The sequence below is a fragment of the Telopea speciosissima genome, chromosome 10, assembly GCF_018873765.1.
Source record: "Telopea speciosissima isolate NSW1024214 ecotype Mountain lineage chromosome 10, Tspe_v1, whole genome shotgun sequence".
Lineage (NCBI taxonomy): Eukaryota > Viridiplantae > Streptophyta > Magnoliopsida > Proteales > Proteaceae > Telopea > Telopea speciosissima.
In genome coordinates this window covers 43264873-43286083 of record NC_057925.1, presented here as the reverse complement: position 1 = coordinate 43286083, position 21211 = coordinate 43264873, and the positions used below count along the sequence as shown (strand labels likewise).

Genomic DNA, 21211 nt, shown 5'->3' with positions numbered 1-21211 from the left:
GGTTTTTGAAACAATAGCCATGGCTGCTGGTTTTTTTTTTGGTTGCAGGAAGAAGAAGAAGGGGGTAAAGGGGGGTAAATCTATCACTTTAGTATCCTTTAAGGGTAGTTTAGGCATTACAAAAAATTTAACCGATGACATCATCACTAAACTAACAGGCATGACCTACTTAAAAGAAATGGTAAAATGCAGGGGGTGTTCACATAATTGTTTGAAAAGTTGGAGATAGTAAGCAAACCAACCATAGTCTAGGGGGTGTCCAAGTAATTTTCTCTTAAACTAAACATACATAATTTGATAATGCATGAATGTACATACGCAAGTCCATGTTGTAAACACTCCGTAAATTAAGTCCAAGATCCAACCCACTCACCTAGTCGTCACAACTCGGTGATTCGATCCAAATCTTAATTCCCGCATACCCGTACGACCTCCCTGTAGGTTGTAGTTACTCTAAAAGTCATGTTTTAGTGTATGTTAGATGAGCACTAAACCCATAAAGTCCCTTTCTTAAACTGCCCCTTGACAGTAGTTGAATTACCTATGCGGTAGTTCATGCGGTCGATTAATCAACTGTGCGGTTGATGGAGGTAGAACCTCACCTGAGCAGGGCCTGTGTTGTGCGGCAGATCTGTGCGGCTGATGGAATAAGTACCTCAATCGAGCAGGATCCGATGTCGTGTGGTAGCTCTATTCTGCAGCTGAGATCTACTGCACGAGCCTAGAATGCTGTGTTTTCAGCTAAGGCACGGGCTTTATCTTGGTTTAAGCTCATATTCCCACACCCAATGGGACACATTCTACCCTATGGTTGCCTCCAATTCATGGAGTGTTGACCCAATCAAGGTCCAAGCCTTAAAATCCCCATTTTGGGTTCTTTCTTCCTAATAGTGGTTGGGCATTCAATGGGACTGATGTTGGAGTGGTAAATGGAGTTAATGCACTCCATTAAAAGCCCCTTAGGTTGGCCTCGCCATTGGTCCTATGTAATTACCCCAAAACCCAAATATAAACCCAAGCCCTAGCTTAGTAGATGAGAAAAGAGAGAGTGTAGGAGCTCACTGAGATTGCAAGATGTGAGGTGGATGCTCCAAGCTTCCCTCCTTCTTCCTCCTCCTTCTCCTCTTCTCCACGATTTTCACTCCATTAAAAGCCCCTTAGTTTGGCCTCACCATTGGTTCTATGTAATTACTCCAAAATCCAAATAGAAACCCAAACCCTAGCTTAATAGATGAGAGAAGAGAGAAAGAGAGTGTAGGAGCTCACCAAGGTTGCAAGATGTGAGGTGGATGCTCCAAGCTCCCCTCCTTCTTCTCCTCTCTTCCAAATGAGAGATGTGAAGTTCTCACATCTATTTATAGACAAGAGTCCAACTAACACCTGTTTGGCTAGCCACCTTAAGCTACCTCATTAAATCATTTTAATCTTACTTTTAACGCATATGGGCCCACAGTCTAGGCTTCACCATGGTTGGGCTGACGTGGGCACACATTACCCTTCATGGGACCATATGGTGATGGGTCTCACTCAAGGCCACGTGGGGCCCACAACCATTTAACCTATTTTCTTAGCCCAAGTAGTCTAGTTAATTCATCTTAGCTTCGAATGAATCGGGACTTTTTTCGGTGCACTCATACATGCTCATGGACATTAATGCCAAGAGGTTTATATGTTCAAATGCCATTAGTTACCATGCATGGTCAGGTTGAACAAGCCATGGTTAGCTACTTACCACTAGTCTTTTGGAAGTGGATTTGGGTATCTTATTCGGCTCTCTTTGCACCACTGGCACACGCATAGAGGGTAATCAACAAATCTTCCACAATTGACGAATCTTCTCTTCTCCTTATCAATAAATCTACCTTCACCAGATTCTCCCATCATCCAGTTAATGATTATATGTGTCGGCTTGATTGTTCTAGACCATAAGTCTCCGACGTACACAGTTGTCGAGCCTATACACAATGTTCAAATTAGACCTGGTTTGGACACGGGTGTAACATCTAGCTTATTCCCCTCCCTTGGCCGAGCTCTTCTCTCTCTCTCTCTCTCTCTCTTCTCTCTTCTTCTTTTTGCTCACTTGTTCTTTGAGAGATTGGGTTTAGTGAAACCCTAGATTTTTTAAGTTTCTTGAAGAGATCTTGAATTGACTTGAAGAATCTTCGTTGCACCAAGAAAGGTTTCAGAACGTTCATCTTTGTGTGCTCGTTGGAAGATGAACCACTATCTGGAGGAGGAGCAACACTTGAGGCTCTTTAGGTTAGCAAATCTAAACCACTCTTTTGTGGTTAATTTTGTATGGTTCGATATTCATGGGATGCAAAAGAAACCCAAATCGATCTCTTTCCACTGCGAATTCGGGTGTGGGATGTTTCCCTCTCTTCCATGTGATGGTTGAGGAGATGATTTTCTTTTCTTATCTTTTCCCTAATTCTCATGGGATTAGATTAATTAAGATGACCTAATTCTCATGGGATTAGATTAATTAAGATGACCCTACTGACCTAGCATGTAGCCAGTTTGCCGAACCACATAAACATTTTATTGTGGTTGTGTGTGCATTAAAATAGAAATGTATGTGTGTGTACAGGTTTGGTGTGCTTCTCCTAGTAGGTCTGGACAATTTTGGTTGTAGTGCGGGAGAACATATGAACTGTACTTGGTAAAATTGGGATTGTCCCAATCAGTGGTGATTACATGTGGTTGTTGCAAGCACAGTCATATCATCTCAATTTGGGCTAAAGTAGCATAGTGAAAGTGGTTGCCGATTTCTTAAGGACATCAAGTAGAGAAGCCTTCTTCTGGCTACATAAGAAATGGATCCGTCTCTTCATGAAAACCATAATAGTGGTGTTCAGTCCTAACACGACCCATCACTTTAAGAAGCAGCTTTCTCGCATCATGAAAATCCCCCTTGGCAACACCCCTAAGAAGTACCTTGGCTTACCATCTTAGTTTGGCCTCTCCAAAGCTGATCTCTTCAAGGAGATTTTTGGAAAAAACAAAGCTCAAATTGATTGGGTGGAAGCAAAGCCTTCTATCTCAAGCAGGGAAAGAAATCATGTTGAAATCTGTCGCTCTCTCCATGAATAGCTATGCAGCATCTCATTTTCGATTACCTGCATCCCATCACAATGACATCCATAAAGCTGTGACTCATTTCTATTGGGGAAATAAGGAGGAAAAGAACAATATTTGCTGGATATCATGGGATAGAATGCACAGATCTAAGGAGAAGGGAGGCATTGGTTTCAAAGACCCAGCTCTTCAGAACAAAGCCTTATTGGGGAAATTGGCATGGAGACTGTGGAAATACCCAAAATCACATTGGGCTAAGCATATGAAAGAGATTTATTTCCCTAGCTCCAACTTCTTACAAGCTTCTCTCGGCTCTAGCCCATCATGGGGGTGGCGTAGAGTTCTGGAAGGTCGAAAGGTCCTCTCTTCAGGGCTTTGCTGGATTGTAGGAACATGAGATCAAATTCGAATCTGGGAGGACAATTGGCTTCCCTCCAACCCTGTCTTAAACTCCTATATTCCTTCCACCATGAGCAGCAAAGTGTCTTAGTTTCTGAGCTCATCGATCAGCAGAACCGTGTCTGAAAAAGGGACTTGATCGACTCTTGGTTTCAGCCTGACGATGCCTCTGCAATCAAGAAGTTAACTCTGAGTCTATTCCCTCGGCCAGACGAGCTTGTTTGGGGTGCAGTGAAAAATGGAATCTACACTGTCAAGATGGGATACCACCACTTGTGCAACATTGTGGACATTGAGAAGTCAGCACTTCCAACCTCCTCTGATCATGGCAATCAGCCTCTTATTCCTCCAGCCATTTGGAAAAATGTTTGGAATTGTCATACCACGCCAAGGATTAGGAATTTTCTCTGGCGCTCTTGCTCAAATGGGATAGCTTCGGTAGACAATCTGGCAAGGAGAAATATCCCAATTGATTAGACATGCCCCCGTTGAGAAGATGTGGAAACAGCGGATCACATAATTCTTGACTGCCTTTTCGCAAGAGCAATTTGGTTCTCGTTTGTCTTTCATCCCCCCTTCTATGACTCCACAACTGCCTAATGTTATGCAGAGCTGAGGGGCGTGCCCGTCATCGGACAAGAGTTTAACAAAGGAGGTGGGAGGTCTTTGTTCATTCATTTGTTGGTCCATATGGAAAGCGTGCAATGATCTTCTTTTCAACAATAAGAATTGGAGCCCCATGGATGTTTGGAGACATGCTGAAGCTGGATTTGAGGAATTCTGTAGTGCTAAGACTCTACATACTACTTGTCAGCACCAGACGAGCCGAGATCCGGGGTCACCAAGGCCCACTGGCTGGAGCCCCCCTCCTGCCCAAGTGTTTAAGCTCAACACTGATGCGGCGAAGGCAAAGGAGGCTACTGGCATCAGCTTCGTAGTCAAGGATTCCAGGGGTTAACCTATGTTTGCAGTCTCAGACCCAATTTTTTTCTCATCGGTCCTTCAAGGGGAAGCACTAGCCCCCCGTGCCGATCTTCTCCAATGCATTTCGAATGGCTTTGAATCTCTCTTGGTGGAGTTCAATAACTAGGACCTGATCTCATATCTCACTGGCAGCAATCAATCTCCTCCTCTTGATGTCAGCTATTTAGTTCAAGACATCCTCCAACTCTCCTCCTCTTGTTTATCTTGTAATTTTGCTCATGTTCCAAGGGAGATTAACAACATCGTTGACTCCTTGGCAAGGAGGGCCTTGTCCATCGTGTGTAGGACATATGCTCACCCTCTCTACAATTTCGACCTTTGTAACTCGGATGCCTTACATTTTTTACGCTCTAATATATAGTCTTCTTCTTATAGAAAAAAATAAAATAAAATGAAAACCATGATAGTCTCAAAGAACTCGTAACCAAGCAACCAAAGGTTGAGTGTCGAGGATTTGAGGTGCATTAGATCCTCGGAAGCAGGAGGGGTTGCGATTGCAACAACATCTGGATAAACCCATAGATCAATTCTATGTTTCCAGTGAGAATAAAAACTTTTTGGCCTTTTCCTAAAATTCTCAAGATTTATCGTAATTGTAGAGAGGGTGAGCATATGTTGCGTAAAGGGCGATGATGGTTGCAAATGGGTGCGGGGTGGAGGGGTAAGAGCAGCTGGACCATGGTTTGAGGTATCGGATCAGATCGGCCGATATTGGCTGGGTCCGATACTGATCCCGATACCGATCCAATCCAATTGTACGGACATGGGTAAAAATGTAAAAAAATTAGTTTTTTTTATAAGAAAACAGGGACAAAAGTGTCATATTTGCCTGAGTTTGGGCTATCCCGATCCATATTGGTTGATCCGATCCCAAACCAATCCGATCCAGCCGATATTGAGATCACGAACCATGAGCTGGACTGGAGGGATAAAATAGAAAATGTATCTAATTTGTGGAAAAAAATAGTTCACAAGGTATCCCAAGTGTCACTTTTGAAACATAAGGTTTCCCAATTATCATTTTCTTAAACGTTGAGTACCTAACCAAAACCGTTCTTCAATTGTCTTTGCCTTCCATTGGGATAGCTAGACACTTTTTATTGGATTATGGACAAGTACAGCAAGCTGCTTCTTTAATTGGATTCGGTGAATTGTATTTGGTTGACATGGGAAGGGATGATCGCTTGAGGAGGATGGTCCATTGGAACATCTATCGTCTAATCCCCTTGTTTGGTCTGAGGAGGTTGCGTTTCTGTTATTTCTCGTCAACTGCGGAACCCGAGCACCATCAAGCTCCGGATTTTCGCCGATGGAACAAGAACATCTCCCATTTAATTCGAATCGGTAGGCTGGATGAAGCAAAAAGAGTTTTTGATATGTTGGGGCATCGAAACTCAGTTACGTGGAATTCCATGATCAGTGGCTATGTGCAACGCCGAGAGATTGCAAAGGCTCGGAAGCTCTTCGACGAAATGCCATGTAGAGACATAGTGTCTTGGAATTTGATGATATCAGGCTACATTTCATGCGGCAGTGGCAGGTTAATCATGGAAGCGCGGTCTTTGTTCAATAGAATGCGTGAGAGAGATTCTGTCTCTTGGAACACGATGATTAGTGGCCTCGCAAGAAATGGAATGATGGCAGATGCGTTGGATCTTTTTCATAGAATGCCTGAGCAGAATGTTATCTCATGGAATGCAATGATCACTGGTTTTCTGCAGAATGGTGATGTTTCACGTGCGATTGATATGTTTGAGAGAATGCCTAGACGTGACTCGGCTTCTCTTAGTGCACTTGTATCCGGTCTTATTCGAAATGGTGAATTGGATGAAGCTGCAAGAATTCTGCTGAAAACAGGGGAAATGACTGATGGCAGTGAAGATTTAGTGCATGCTTATAACACTCTGATTGCTGGTTATGGTCAGAGCAGAAGGGTTGAAGAAGCTCAATACTTGTTTGATCAAATGCCTTCCTATCATGATCAGAAACAAATCAATGGAAGGTTTGAAAGAAATGTGGTTTCATGGAACACCATGATCATGTGCTTTGTGAAAGTGGGAGATCTTGTTTCAGCCCAGAGGATGTTTGACAAAATGGATGAACGGGATGCTGTCTCATGGAACACTATGATCAGCGGTTATGTTCATGCATCAGATATGGAAGCGGCCTCCAATCTTTTTGGTAAAATGCCTGTTCCTGACACTCGGTCATGGAATTTGATGATATCTGGGTATGCCCAGAAAGGTGATTTAGAACTTTCTCGTGATTTCTTTGACAGGATGCCCCAAAAAAGCCTCGTTTCATGGAACTCAATGATAGCAGGGTATGAACAGAATGGTAACCATGATGAAGCAGTTGTTCTCTTTTCTCAAATGGTAACTGAAGGGGAGATGCCCGACCGACATACTTTATCTTCAGTTCTGAGTGCTTGTGCTGGGCTTACGGCTTTGTACCAAGGAATGCAGATCCATCAGTGGGTCATAAAAACAGTGGTTCCAGATACACCCATAACTAATTCCCTTGTGACTATGTATTCAAGATGTGGAGCAATTACAGAAGCAAAAAGCATCTTTAATGATACGAAATTGCAACGAGATGTAGTCTCATGGAATGCAATGATTGGAGGGTATGCATATCATGGTTTTGCAGGGGAAGCTCTTATGCTATTCGAGGAGATGAAGAGAAAGAAAGTGCAACCCACACATATTACATTTATTTCAGTTTTGAATGCATGTGCTCATGCAGGGTTAGTGGATGAAGGACGAAAACATTTTAATTCTATGATTGAAGACTTTGGGATTGAACCAAGAGTTGAACATTTCGCGTCCCTTGTTGATGTGGTGGGTAGGCATGGGCAGCTGAAAGAGGCCATGGATCTGATTAATGCTATGCAAGTCAAGCCAGATAGGGCTGTGTGGGGTGCCTTGTTGGGTGCTTGCAGGATGCATAACAATGTGGAATTGGCCCAGGTTGCAGCGGAAGCTTTGATGAAGCTCGAGCCGGAAAGTTCAGCCCCGTATGTGTTGCTATACAATATGCATGCTGATGCAGGGAGATGGGATGATGCAACAGATGTGAGGATGGTGATGGAAAGGAATGGTATCCGGAAACAAACTGCATACAGCTGGATAGAGTTGCACAACAAGGTTCATATGTTTGTTGCAGCAGATAGAACACATCCTCTTTCTGATGAGATACATGCATTGATTGAGAGTTATAATCTGATAATCAGAGATCTTGGTTTGGATATCTTCTATTACTTTGAGTTTGACTAGGAATATTCCTCAGAGGAGCTGGTACAATGGGAAACTTTTCTTCCCAGGAGTCTCATCTGTTGCTCTTTTCATTCTTCATAAAAAAGTAGTCCAAGAACTATTACTATTTATTCAACTCATTGGCCACTGAAACTTGATATCTTCTAACAAGTTTGTTGGGATGGCAGTCCTGGAAGGGAAGTTCTGTTGCAATGATGACAGGTTCTGCAAATTTTCTCAAGGAAGAGAGAGGGAGAGTCCAACAACAAAGGCAATGGAGAAGGCGGTGGGGTGGTAACATTAAAAAGTGAGAACCAAAATTGTTAGTAGGGGCAGCAGCATTCTCTCTCTCTCCTCAGTTGAATTAGAATGCTCCTTTCTACCCCTATTGTCGGAAACCTCCTTACATCTCACAGCGACTGAATCTGTAATACCCGTACCCAAAATTGAGGGTTAATTTGGACTTTTCACTCTTTTGCAGCAAATTCTGTGCCGACAGCGGACTAAAGATCTTGAATTGTATGCGTTTACACTTGATTCGAGGTGAGATGTTGTGAATATTAGTTAATGTGTTAGTACTTAAGTTTTATGTTGGAACATGATTCAATACTATGTCAGTGTAGCTAATTATAAGTTAAAAAGTATATTTTTATTTATTTTGTGGACTTACTGAACAAGAGAACATCTAGACTAGTGGTTGAGACTTTAATTGATGAAACGTCTAAGTTTCAAGTCTTATAGGATGTAAGGGGGGATTTTATATCGAACTCTTTTTACTTTGGAATCGAATTGATTTTGTGGGCCCCACTTCATGACCAACTTCAAATTTGGAAGAATGCGTACAAGGGAGGAGGAGATGCCTCTTCTGGTTAGAATCTTGAAGTTGAGATAAGTTAGGGGGTGGATCCTTGTCAAGCAAGGAAGTCAAACTAGAATTACGAAGTGGAGAAATAATGAGTAGAGAGGATATAGGACTGCCCACCTCCCCACGTGTTAGTAAGTCAAAATAAGAAAGAAAAGAAAGAGATAATACAAAGGGAGAAGAGAAATTGTGGGGGAGATTTCGAGTTTTTTTTTTTAATCAAGAGATTGAGATCCCAGGCTAGAACTGGAAATCGTGGAGCAAGAAAAGAAGAGAAAAAAAAAAGAAGAAAAGCAAAAGAGAAAGAGAGGGACTGCATTGATCTTGTGCTTGTGTTGTAAATGGGATGTCTGCATTCTTATTTTTTTTTAAGTTCAAGTTTTGATTTGAAGAAGGAGATCATTGCTGCATCTGTGTCGATTTTATCTAGGAGAAACAACATTATTATCTCATTCTTTTGATTTAAAGAGGATGAAAGGAGAGATTATACTATGGTTTTTGGAGATTCGGTTTAAGAATATCGATTCTGGTATGTTGGTTTATAATTTTATTTCAAGTTCTATTTTCCTTTTTGAGTTTGATGGTAGAGAATCGTTATACCGCGACTGATATGCAAGATCATGCTGTTGAGTTGATTCTGTCACGGAAAGATTTGACATCTGTTGCGAAGACCATAACTCACTCAATATAGGTCGGAATGGAGTGCTTCCAACTTCATTACACAATAGACACCCAAATCTATGATTTATGCAGGAATAACCATCTCCAAATTCCGCCTCTAAGTGGGCCAAAAGTTGAGTCGAAGTTGAGTAGGGAATTCTGGAAATTTCAAATTCCAGTTTTATTGTGGGAACCGGAAGTTTCGGTTGACCTCAGAGTTGTGACTTCGAGGTTTTCAAAAAGGGGAAGGGGGTTCGATCAGGGATTTAGTCGACCCTTACCTAAGGATAAAGTATGAGTCTCTAATCTAAGAAATTTAAGGTTTGAATGTAGTGAGTAATGGACCATTATTATGAAGTATAGGTGTTTTTGTGGACACGCTAAGCATACCAGAGAAGTACACGTTGATTGATTCAGACTGTGAGTGAGACTACACGATCCCTTTATTTATTATTTTGTATAAAACCTTTATGATTTACTGTTTTATGAGAAACTCATGATTTGAATACTATAAATGATGTTTTAAAGCGTGTTTTATTATGTTGCTTTGCATGATGGTTTTGCTTTATGATTTGATTTACTGTTTTCAAAGCATGATGATTTATTTGAGATGTGATGGTTTTATAAGTATGATGAGACCCAATCATAGTTGTCAAGGCGGCGCCTTGGTCGACTTGGTCGCCTAGGCGGGCGCCTTGGACGCCTTGTTCGCCTAGTCGCTGTCGCCTTAAACTTTGGCCCTCTCCACCGCCTTGGGTCGCCTAACCGCCGTGACAACTATGGACCCAATGTTTTATGACGTGGATGGATCATTGTTGTTGTTGGACTGCAACCCTTCCAATAGGGGGTTATATGTTGGGATGGAATGAGGAGCACAGGAGTGAGGCAAGACCATACGGTAAGGACATGACCTCCCTATGTGGGATAAGCGCCATTCCGGGTTTGTGAGCCTAGAGCTTGACGCTCTCATTGCCATTTTTGTGGGTATGAGTACTGAGGGGTGAGGCAAGAATCTTACGTCAAGGAACGTGTTTTTCCCGCCATAGGAACATGGTATCCGTTTTGTGAGCCAAGAGTAATGTAAGACTGGAATACCAATCCCAAAAAACCCACAAAAATTCCAAACAGGAACAGAACCAGAATTAGAAACATAGGGTTTGACTTTGACTCTCCCACTCCAGTCGTTGCTTTTCTTTCTGTTACTTCGAAAGTAGCTGCTTATGATCAAACCAGCCAAGTGATGGTCACCACACTTGGATCGAGTGTACACAATAGTAGGGGGAAGCTTGTCTCCAAAGTTGGTTCAATTCTGATGGTCTGATGTAGAGATATCAAAGGATACCAAAATAGAAGGTTTGGAGAAACCTTCCAAAACAAGAGGTGGCGGTAGTTGCGGCAGCAGTAGGTAGCATGGTGATGATTAGTGGTCAACAATGGTTAGTGTGGTGCGACATGCATTAGCACATGTTCAGTCAATCATGCTGAACCAAGATGCCAAAGCCTTAATGGTGGTATCGGCGGATTCTAAAAAATCCCAGAGTGGATTGAGCTCTGATACCAAGTTGAGAAGAGAGAATAGGAGAGAATAGATTAGCTTGTCTAATAGACAGAGGCCACCTCTTTATTTATAATCATAGATCATTACAAATCTGGAAATAAATCCTAACATGTGCAACATGTGCATAATGAATCTAGATACTCTAATGTATCTGGGTTTGGTTCACAGGGTCATCTGTTAACAGTATACGACGCGGCAACGAGTGGAAGACAGCCTTTAAGATCAATGACGGACTATACGAGTAGAAAGTCAAGCCTTTTGGTCTCATGAACTCTCCGAGCACATTTATAAGGATAATGACTTAGGTTCTTTGCCCATTTATTGGCAAGTTTCTTGTCATTTATTTTGATGATATACTCATCTACAGCCGTGGTCAAGATGAGCGCATTGAACACTTAATGAGAGTGTTACGAGAGGAGAAACTCTACATCAACCTTAAGAAGTGTTCCTTCATGCTAACTAAGGTAGTCTTCCTTAGGTTTATTGTTTCTTCAAAAGGAGTTGAAGCTGATCCTGAAAAGGTAGAAAGTGTGGTAGATTGGCCTATACCACAAACCTTGACTGAAGTTTGAACTTTCCATGGCCTTGCTTCGTTCTACCGTGATTCGTCAAGAATTTTAGTGCTATCATGGCACCCATAACTGAATGCATGAAAGGAGCAAGGGGCAATTCCAATGGACACCAGCAGCTACTAAAGCATTCAACTTGATCAAAAAAAAGATGGTATAAGCTCCCGTACTTCGTCTCCCAAACTTTGATCTTATGTTTGAAGTGGCAACAGATGCATCCCATATAGGGATTAGAGGAGTTTTGATGCAACAAGGGCATCCTATTGCCTTTTACAGTGAAAAGCTTAATGATGCCAAGAGAAGATATTCTACCTATGACATGGAGTTATATGCTGTGATTCAGTTCTTGAAACATTGGCGGCATTACCTTATTGGTAAGTCATCATCTATTCGGACCACAAAGTTCTCAAGTATTTATACTCTCAGAGGTCCATTAGCAACCATCATGACAAGTGGATTGCATACCTCCAAGAGTTCATTTTTGCCTTGAAATATAAGATTGGAAAGGAGAACCAAGTAGCTGATGCTTTAAGTCGGAAGATGATAATGGTCAATGCATTTGCAGCCTACAACACCGGGATGGAACACATCAAAGATGAATATCGTTTAGATGCTGATTTTTCTAAAAATTTTCAGAATTTGCAGCAAGGTGGTTCTGATGCTAAATATTCTTTAGGTGGCTATCTTTTCTTTTGACCGTTCCCTTTGCATTCCTAACACATCATTGAGGCAAAACTTAGTTCGAGAGCTCCATGGTGGCGGCATGGGAGGGCATTTTGGCAAAGACAAAACTTATTCTTTAGTTTCTGATTGTACTATTGGCCACATATGTTACGTGATGTTCAACACATAATTCAGCAATACCGAGTTTGTCAACATGCCAAAGGAGACAAGCAAAACACATGTCTCTACTCTCCATTGCCTGTCCCATATACACATTGGCAGCACATCAGCATGGATTTTGTCCTTGGATTACCACCGACGCGTGAGCGCTATGACTCTATATTTGTGGTGGTTGATAGATTTTAAAAAATGGCACACTTTATACTATGTCGAAAGACGTTTGACGCTAGCCATATAGCAAAGCTGGTCTTCAAGGAGGTTGTTTCTATTCACTGGTCTTCAAGGAGGTTGTTTCTATTCATGGATTGCTAGAATCCATAGTCTCTGATTGAGATTTAAAATTATGAGCTATTTTTGGAAGACACTATGGATGAAGACGAATACGAAGTTGAAGTTCTCAACGGCATTCCACCCTCAAACGGACGGGCAAACAGAAGCCTAGGGAATTTTCTCAAATGTCTTGTTCGTGACCGTGAGAAGACATGACCCTTTATTTTAGACATCGCAGAATTTGCATATAACAGCTCCGTCAACCGTACCACAGGACTTACACCGTTTGAGATTGTTCTTGGCCTTCAACCTAGACTACCTATGGTTTGGTGCCATTACCTCCTCAAGCACGTGTTAGCATTGAAGCAGATGAATTTTTGAGGCAGATTACCGAGATTCACGTTGAAGTTAGGTGTCGTATTGCTATGAGTAATAAAGGATACCAAGTTTCCGCAAACCCACTTTGACGCCATGTTGAGTTTCAGCCGGGTGATATGGTGATGGTTCGAGTTGCTTCTGAACGTTTCCCTCCGGGTGCCAACCACAAGCTACTTTCACGGAAGATGGGACCTTTTAAAGTGCTGAAACCACATTGGTCCTAATGCTTATATGTTGGAGCTGCCACTGGAAATGAAGATTAGCAATGTCTTCAACGTGGCTAATCTCATCATCTACCTTGGCCATCATTCAAATGAAGGTGACACAACACATGCACTTCGGCTTCCTCAATTTGCTACCCCTATTGAAGATGTGATTGAAGAAGTCCTTGATGATAAATTTACCATGATGCGGGATGGTAATGGATATTATTCTTTTCTCGTCAAATGGAAGGGACAACCTATCAAGGATAGTTCGTGGATACATGCCGATGACTTCAAGCACTTTGACCCTGATTTGTATGAGCGCTATATGTCATTACTCCATTCGTCAAAAACGAATGATTTTAAGAGGGGGGGGGAGTTGATGTAGACAGACTCTATGGCCGCAAGCATCACAAGGGGGCTGGGCTATCTCATAAACTGGTGGACCAACCCATAGCATGGTTTAAAGTAGCGTTACGTATCGTATCAACCGATACGTATCGGTATCGGTTGGTACCGATACATCTCTTTTTTTTATATAAAAAATGGACCGTCTCGGATTGTATTGAAATGTATTGACCGATATGGGCCGATACGATACAATACGACCGATACATATCGATATCATTGATATGTCCGGTACTCCGGTAAAGGGTCCTATGGGTGGTTTAATATGTATTGATATGTTAGAATTATGTAATAAGGGTAGTTTGGGTACTAGTCTAGTATCTTATATGTCTTGTCTTGTATTTTTCTTGTTTTACCTTTTGCCTCCTTAGGGAGGTGGTTGTAATTACTATTTTCATATTAGTGAATCAAATAGGGGAGAGGAAATAACTCTTTCCATTATTGGGTTGCCATCGCTTTCTCTCTCCTTCTCTTCTTACTTCCTATCTTCTCCTCTTATCTCTTGGATTAATCTTGCACCATTTCCAACTTGGTATCAGCGCATTCTCTGATTCTGGTTTGAGAGTCATTCTACTAGCTCACCATCTTCTCTCCCTCTCTTTGGAACCCTAGGTTACAAAGGGGTTCCAAGGAAGGGGTTGCTATGTGAAAACTTTGAAAGAATCATACCATATGTCTTGATGAAGACTATGGAAGCACCAACATAGATATTCAGGTGAAGATTTGACTATTTGAATCTCAAATCAGCAAAGGAATGTTCAGACTGGGTTATCGCCAGCTCCTGAGTTTATAGCTTGTCTCTTCTTCATCCTACATTTGTTCAAGCTCAATCTTGGTTCATTGAAGTCACCCTAGGCTCCTCTTTCAAGCCCCCAAAAGCCTGGTTGCAAAAGAAGACAGCCTAAGACCTGCAACTCATGTTTATGCTGCTGCTACAGTACCGCCAGCTCCTCCCTTATTTTTTCGATTCTCCCTTATTCCACCATATTTTGCAGTGGGGGCAGGCTTGCTAGAATCACCTAGAGGCACACTTTAAAGTCCTTAGGGACTCGGTTGGTGATATGGAATGGTTGTAGAACATAGCTTACTTCTTTACAGCTTCACAGGTACCGCCAGCTTCTGGTTTACTTCTCTGTTTCATCTTTACAGCCTTGTGGTGTGTTGAATAATTGTTGTTGGTTGAAGGAGTACCTTATTTGAGTGTTATTGATTATTATGGAATGAAGCTAAGGTGAACATGGTGCATTTGATTCAGCTATTTTCAAGAAACTGTTGTTTGTTTACTTGCTGGTGTTGGATTTGATTGCTGATTTGTTTCTGTATTTGGGTTGAGTGTGATCTCCCCCTGTGACTGTTTGGTGTTAATGAGGAAAGTGGTTTGAGCTCCTCCAGTTGTGGTGTTGAATTTCTTTGAGCTGTTTGCCTTGTTTGGCTGCTGGACTGTGTTCCTTTTCTTTTTTTTTTTTGGGTTGAGAAAATACTCACCCATTTGACTTTGGGTATTACTCCCACCTTGTAAGTGTGTTCTTTGAAGAAGTTAATCGACAGAGGTTGTTTGGAGAAGTCCTCCTTGATAAGAACTGTCTTTGAATGGGTAGAGTGTGTACTCACCATTGGATTTGGGTATCATTTCCTTTTTTTGTATATTCCTACATTATGTCAGCTCTTGGAGGAAGAGGCCAGGGTCCACCCTAAGGAAATGACAGAGATAGGTTCCACAGTGACCATTGTGGGAAGTCTGGACACACGAGAGAGAGATGTTGGGTACTTTATGGCTGTCCCCCTGGTATGCACGACAACAAGAGAGAGGGAGCCAAAGCATGCTCCTTAATGACTGAGGTTGCATGTATGAGATCTCCATATGGACTACAGACAGACCCCACATCCCTCACTCAGGATGATATTGCAGCATTTCGCAGGGTTTTGTCATATCTGGATAGCCCTACTTCTACACCTGCAGTGCCAGATTCTTCAGCTTTCACTTTACATGCCTCTACATCTGGCCCTTCCACTACCTCTACGTGGGTCATTGACTCTGGAGTCACTGACCATAAGACCGGCATAACTCAGTGTTATGACTCCTACTCTATCTGTTTTGGTAAGGAAAAGGTTAGAGTCGTTGATGGTTCCCTTTCCTTTATTTCTGGTAAAGGTAGTGTTCGTGTCACTTCTTCTATCTTCCTTGACTCTGTTCTTCATGTTCCTCGGTTTCATACTAACCTCTTATCTATGAGCCACCTAACCAAATCCTTGAATTGTTCTGTTACTTTTTTTTCCATCTCATTGTGTTTTTTAAGATTTGGTGACAAAGAGGGTAATTGGAAGAGGACGTGAGGAAAAGGGACTCTACCTTCTTGATCAAGGAACATCCCCTCTACCTACTGCTCAGTCCTACGCATGTGGGCGTAATGACAACAGTACTATTAACTTTGTGATGTTGTGGCATCAACGTTTGAGCCACCTTTCTTTTAGTGTTATGAGGACAAAATTGCCCCACTTATTTTCTTCCATTCCTCCTTCTCATGTGTTTCAGTGTGAACCCTGTTTGTTTGCCAAACATTGTCGTTCTCCTTATCCTTATCAGGGTAATAGATCCATTGTTCCTTTCCATATTGTGCACTCTAATGTTTGGGGGCCTTCCCTCCACTACTTCTTTGTTTGGTTATCATTATTTTGTTTCCTTTGTTGATGACTATTCCCGGTTAACTTGGATTTTTTTGATGAAACAAAAAATTGAGGTTTATGATGCCTTAAAAATTTTTTATCAGCTCATTTATACCCAGTTTCGTACTCGCATTGAAATTGTTCGTTCTGATAAAAGGGGGGGGGGGGAGTATATGTATGGGGGCTTTAACAGTTTTTTACTGATCATGGCATTATCCATCAAGTTGCTTGTGTTGACACCCCTCAACAGAATGGGGTGATTGAAAGGAAAAATTGCCATTTGTTGGAAGTCACTAGGAGTCTCCTATTTGACATGCATGTTCCTAAGACCTTTTGGTTTGAAGCTCGTGTTACCGCTGCCTTTTTAATCAATCGCATGCCCACTAAACTTCTTGGCTCCAAATCCCCTTTAGACTTATTATCTCCTCAGACTTCTGCTTTCTCTCTTCCTCCCAAGGTGTTTGGGTGTGTTTGCTATGTCATGTCAATAAATGTGCTCGGACTAAGCTTGACCCCAATGCACTCAAATGTAATGTCCTTGGATACTCCTCCTCTACCAAGGGGTATGAGTGCTGTCATCCCTATTCCTGAAGGCGACTTCTCTCCAAAGATATTACCTTCTTTGAATCTATACCTTTCTTCACTCCTTCTCAACATCCTCTTCAGGGGGAGAATAATGGAAATGAAGAGGCTGTTTCTATCCCTTTCCTCCCACCTTTGCCTAACTAATCCATTTTTGTTTGATATTGGGAAACACAGAGAAGGCGTTGTTGTTGATACTGATGCTCATTCAGGTGTTGATGCTAGCAACGAAAATGATTTAGGTGTTGCTGCTAGCAATGAAAATGAGGTTGTTGTGTACAAAAGAGGTGAATGCTTGAAGGGAAAGGGAAAGAAGACCTGCCATGAGTCCCCTTTGGATCCATATCCTGAGATACATCCTCCCCAGTCAGGTAACATTCCTTCTCTTCCTTCTGATTTAGACCTTTCTATTGCTGTTAGAAAAGGAAAGAGAGCTTGCACTAATCCTGTAGCCCAGTTTGTCTCCTATGATGCTCTCTCTCCTACATGTGTTGCCTTCATTGCTGCCCTCTTCTATTTCCATTCCAAAAAATGTCACTGAGGCCATGTCTGACCCAAAGTGGAAGCAAGCCATGTCTGAGGAAATGATGGCCCTTTAGAAGAATTATATTGGGAAACTAGTTGATCTTCCCAAGGGGAGGGTTCCAGTTGGATGCAGATGGGTCTACACAGTCAAGTACCGATCAATGGTACAGTTGAGAGATACAAGGCCCGATTTGTGGCTAAAGGCTACAGTTAGGTGTATGGGATTGATTATCAGGAGACATTTGCTCCTGTGGCGAAGCACAACTCAATAAGAGTTCTTTTATCTTTGGCGGCTAATAAAGGTTGGCCATGGTGATCTAGAAGAGGAAGTGTACATGCAGACTCCACCTGGCTTCAAGTGTCCCTCAGCTGAAGGGTAAGTGTGCCTGCTCAAGAAGGCACTATATGGTCTCAAACAGTCCTCGAAGGCTTGGTTTGAGAGGATTGGCCATTTTGAAGAATGGGTTCCCAGAGCCAAGTTGACCACACTTTATTTACCTGGTGAGGTAATGGTACCATCACAGCCCGTATTGTCTATGTTGGTGATATTGTAGTGACTGGAGATGGCAAGGCTGAGATAGCTAGGCTGAAGACCTACTTGGCTCAACAGTTTGAGATTAAAGATTTAGGTCCCTTAAAGTACTTCTTGGGGATTAACGTGTCAAGGTCTAAGAAGGGAATCAATATATGTCAAAGGAAGTTTGTCCTAGACTTGTTGAAAGAGACAGGGATGTTGGGTTGCAAACCAGCAAACTCTTCTATTGATCAGAATCATAAGCTAGGAGAAGACTGTGGACCTCCCCTTGTTGATGCAGGGAAATACTAGAGGCTTGTAGGGAAGTTAATTTATTTGTCTTTGACTCGCCCAGATATCACCTATGCAGTTGGGGTGATGAGTCAGTTTATGCATACCCCCAAGAGTGGGAACTTGGATGCTGTTTACCGGATCCTTAGATACTTGAAGTCCTCTCTAGGAAAAGGTCTCGTATATGCCTAGTACAACCATTTGAGAATTGAAGGCTACACTGATGTTGATTGGGCTGGTTCAGCTTTTGACAAACGATCTACATCTGGCTATTGTACTTTTGTGGGTGGTAATATGGTCACATGGAGGAGTAAAAAACAACCAGTTGTGGCTCGGTCAAGTGCAGAGGCAGAATTTAGAGCTATGGCTCATGGAGTTTGTGAACTCCTATGGTTGAGATGGTTGGTCCAAGAGTTGCGATTTAATACTGAGGCACCTATGAGACTCTATTGTGATAACAAGGCTGCCATTAGCATAGCACATTAACCCTGTGCAACATGACAGAACAAAGCACATTGAAGTGGACCGACATTTCATCAAGGAGAAGATTGACTCTGGCTACATTTGAACTCCTTTTGTTAAGACATGTGATCATTTGGTTGACATCTTTACCAAGGGGCTCATCCCTCATCAGTTTAGTACCATATTATGTAAGTTGGGAATGTATGACATTTATTCTCCAGCTTGAGGGGGAGTGTTAGAGTTATGTAATAAGGGTAGTTTGGGTACTAGTCTAGTATCTTATTTGTCTTGTGTTGTATTTTTCTTGTTTTATCTTTTACCTCCTTTGGGAGGTGGTTGTAATTACTATTTTCATATTAGTGAATCAAATAGGGGAGAGAAAATAACTCTCTCCATTATTCGGTTGCCATCTCTTTCTCTCTTCTTCTCTTCTCTCCTTCTCTTCTTACTTCCTATCTTCTCCTCTTATCTCTTGGGTTAATCTTACACCATTTCCAACTATGTATCCCGATACGGCTCCATACATACCGATACCATCAATACATTCCATAAAAAACCCTTTTCACTCACAGACTCAATACAACTCCTATGCTAACGGAAAAATGAAGGAAAACTCTCAACTAAGAGTCTAAAATCTTGCATTTAATCTTGGTTTTCATACTTTTGGACTGACAAACGAATCAAGGAGTGCTACAACATCATCCTTTGCATCATCCAATACTCTTCATGGCTATAGACGATTACAACATGTAAGAAACCTCTTCTCTTATAACAATTTCAATTTAATGCACTTGTTTGGTTATACATTATTCTCCATTTTAGTGTTTATGCATGATACTTGTTATATATTGCTTATTTATATTGTTTTTTGTTCCCAAAGTGTATTTCCATGTGTATCTTGACCATTTCTATGCATATTTGTAGTGTTCTATACGTATCTCCGATATGATGCTTGATACCGATACTTTAAACCATGGGCCGTAGGACCAACCAGCCTAGCTGGGCCAGCCCACATGGGCTGGGAGTTTTTGGGTCTCTCAAACACAAATCAATGGGGACAATTTTGTCTTTCTTTTTGTTTTTTTTTTTTCCTTCATGTTTTCTATCTGGCCGATGGAGGTGTTTAAAGAATGGGGCCTACAAGCTCATATTGATTGGCTAATGCTCTTGAAGACTCTAGAAGACTGAAGACTTGAATTAGTTTCTTATTTCAAGTTATTTCTAATTTCTGTTTTCTTGAGGGGCAAGACATTGCTGCGTATTTATGTATGAGCTCTTAGGAGCCTCCCCATGATTTATTGATGAATGAAAAGCTTGCTTTTAGCAATTTAATATTTTGAGAGAGGATGAGAGGCTGAGAGAGTGACCCCTATACCCCATCTTGTTAGAGTTGTTAGAATATCTTGTATAGGGGTAGTTCTGTCATTGTCTAGTTATAAGACATGACTAAGTTGTATTTTTATTTTATTGTCTTATTTCTCCTTACCTCCCTAGGGAGGCTTGTGTAATTTGGAAGACTTAATGAATGAAGCTAATATGTGTGTTGAGAATCACTCTCAACACACATAATCGATTCTCCCATTCTCTTCTCTTCTTCTTATCTCTTCTCTCCTCCTTCTTCTTCTTCTTCTTCTGCTGTAAACTTCTTCTCTTACCAGTTCGATCTACCTTTGAGTTTCAACTTGGTATCGAGCCAACATCTCTGGTTTGAGAGTCAGAGCTCAGTCCTCATCTTCTCCTCTCTTTGGAACCCTATAAATGTAAAGGGGTTCCATTGGAGGCTGTATATGTGAAACCTATACTCCTTACAGTCTTGGGAGTGGTATTCCCTAAGTTGGAGAGAGTTTGAAAGCTGCTGAAGGTGACTTGAAGCTATGGAGGAAGGCGGCGAATTACCGCCGCTTGTGAAGCTTCTTCTTGGTTCTCCTTCTCTTCTCCACATCTTGGCATGAGACCTATTGGAGTTGCATCGCCTAGGGGTGTTGTTTGAACCCCAAAGCTCTTGTTTGTTGAAAAAGAAATGCTGCCTTCTTTGCTAGATGTTTTGAAGACTTGAAACCAGGCTCTGTTTTCCGCCGACTAGGAATGTCTCGGTTTCGATTCTGCCCTTAGCAGCTTGGATGACCTTGGAACTTGTCCCATTTGTGTCGTATGGGAGTGCTTTTTGAAGCCCTAGACACGCACTTGAAGGTGGAGAGTCCGAGGTATTCTTGTTTTTTCTCTTGCTACAGTATCGGCTACTCTGTTTTTGTCTTCTCCGAGGTCTGCTGTATTGGATGGCTGAATGTGATAGTATTACATCTTGATACACTTATTGGGTGTTATGGACTAAAGGTTCTTGGCTACTAGCGAGAATTTGGTTTGAGTTATACAAGTTTTGCTCTTCGTATGCTTGCTGTTTTTTAGGCTTGCCTCGGCCTTGTGGTTTGGTTGATTTGGGATTTTTTTGTATTGGTCTGTCTCCTTGTTTTGGGTTGAGTATACTCCCCACTTGAAACAATTTATATTGATTGTTGAAGTATTTGCCTATTATGTCCAGTTGCGGACATGATTAAGTCGATGGACGATTACAGCCCGGCAGCCCAGTGGTGGTTTCCCGACCATGGCTTCCTTTGATAACCCACACCGGATCTCGGTTGTGAAGTTGGACAATACCAACTATTTGGATTGGTCCCGTTCAGTGAAGTTGTCCCTACGTAGTAGGGGA

At 41.8% G+C, this 21211-nt stretch overlaps 1 protein-coding gene across 2 annotated transcripts; it reads left to right on the top strand.

Moving 5' to 3' along the window:
• Window positions 1-5631: 5631 nt before the first annotated feature.
• LOC122643983 (pentatricopeptide repeat-containing protein At1g62260, mitochondrial) lies at window positions 5632-8023 on the top strand. 2 transcript variants are annotated; one of them, XM_043837574.1, is made up of 2 exons: window positions 5632-7740; window positions 7777-8023. In XM_043837574.1, the coding sequence occupies exon 1, from the start codon at window positions 5655-5657 to the stop codon at window positions 7734-7736; it is 2082 nt and encodes a 693-aa protein (XP_043693509.1). In that variant the 5' UTR covers window positions 5632-5654; the 3' UTR covers window positions 7737-7740; window positions 7777-8023. The 2 variants fall into 2 exon arrangements, with proteins under 2 accessions (XP_043693509.1, XP_043693508.1); XM_043837573.1 differs by having other exon boundaries at window positions 5632-7744; window positions 7781-8023.
• The last annotated feature ends 13188 nt before the right edge of the window (window positions 8024-21211 follow it).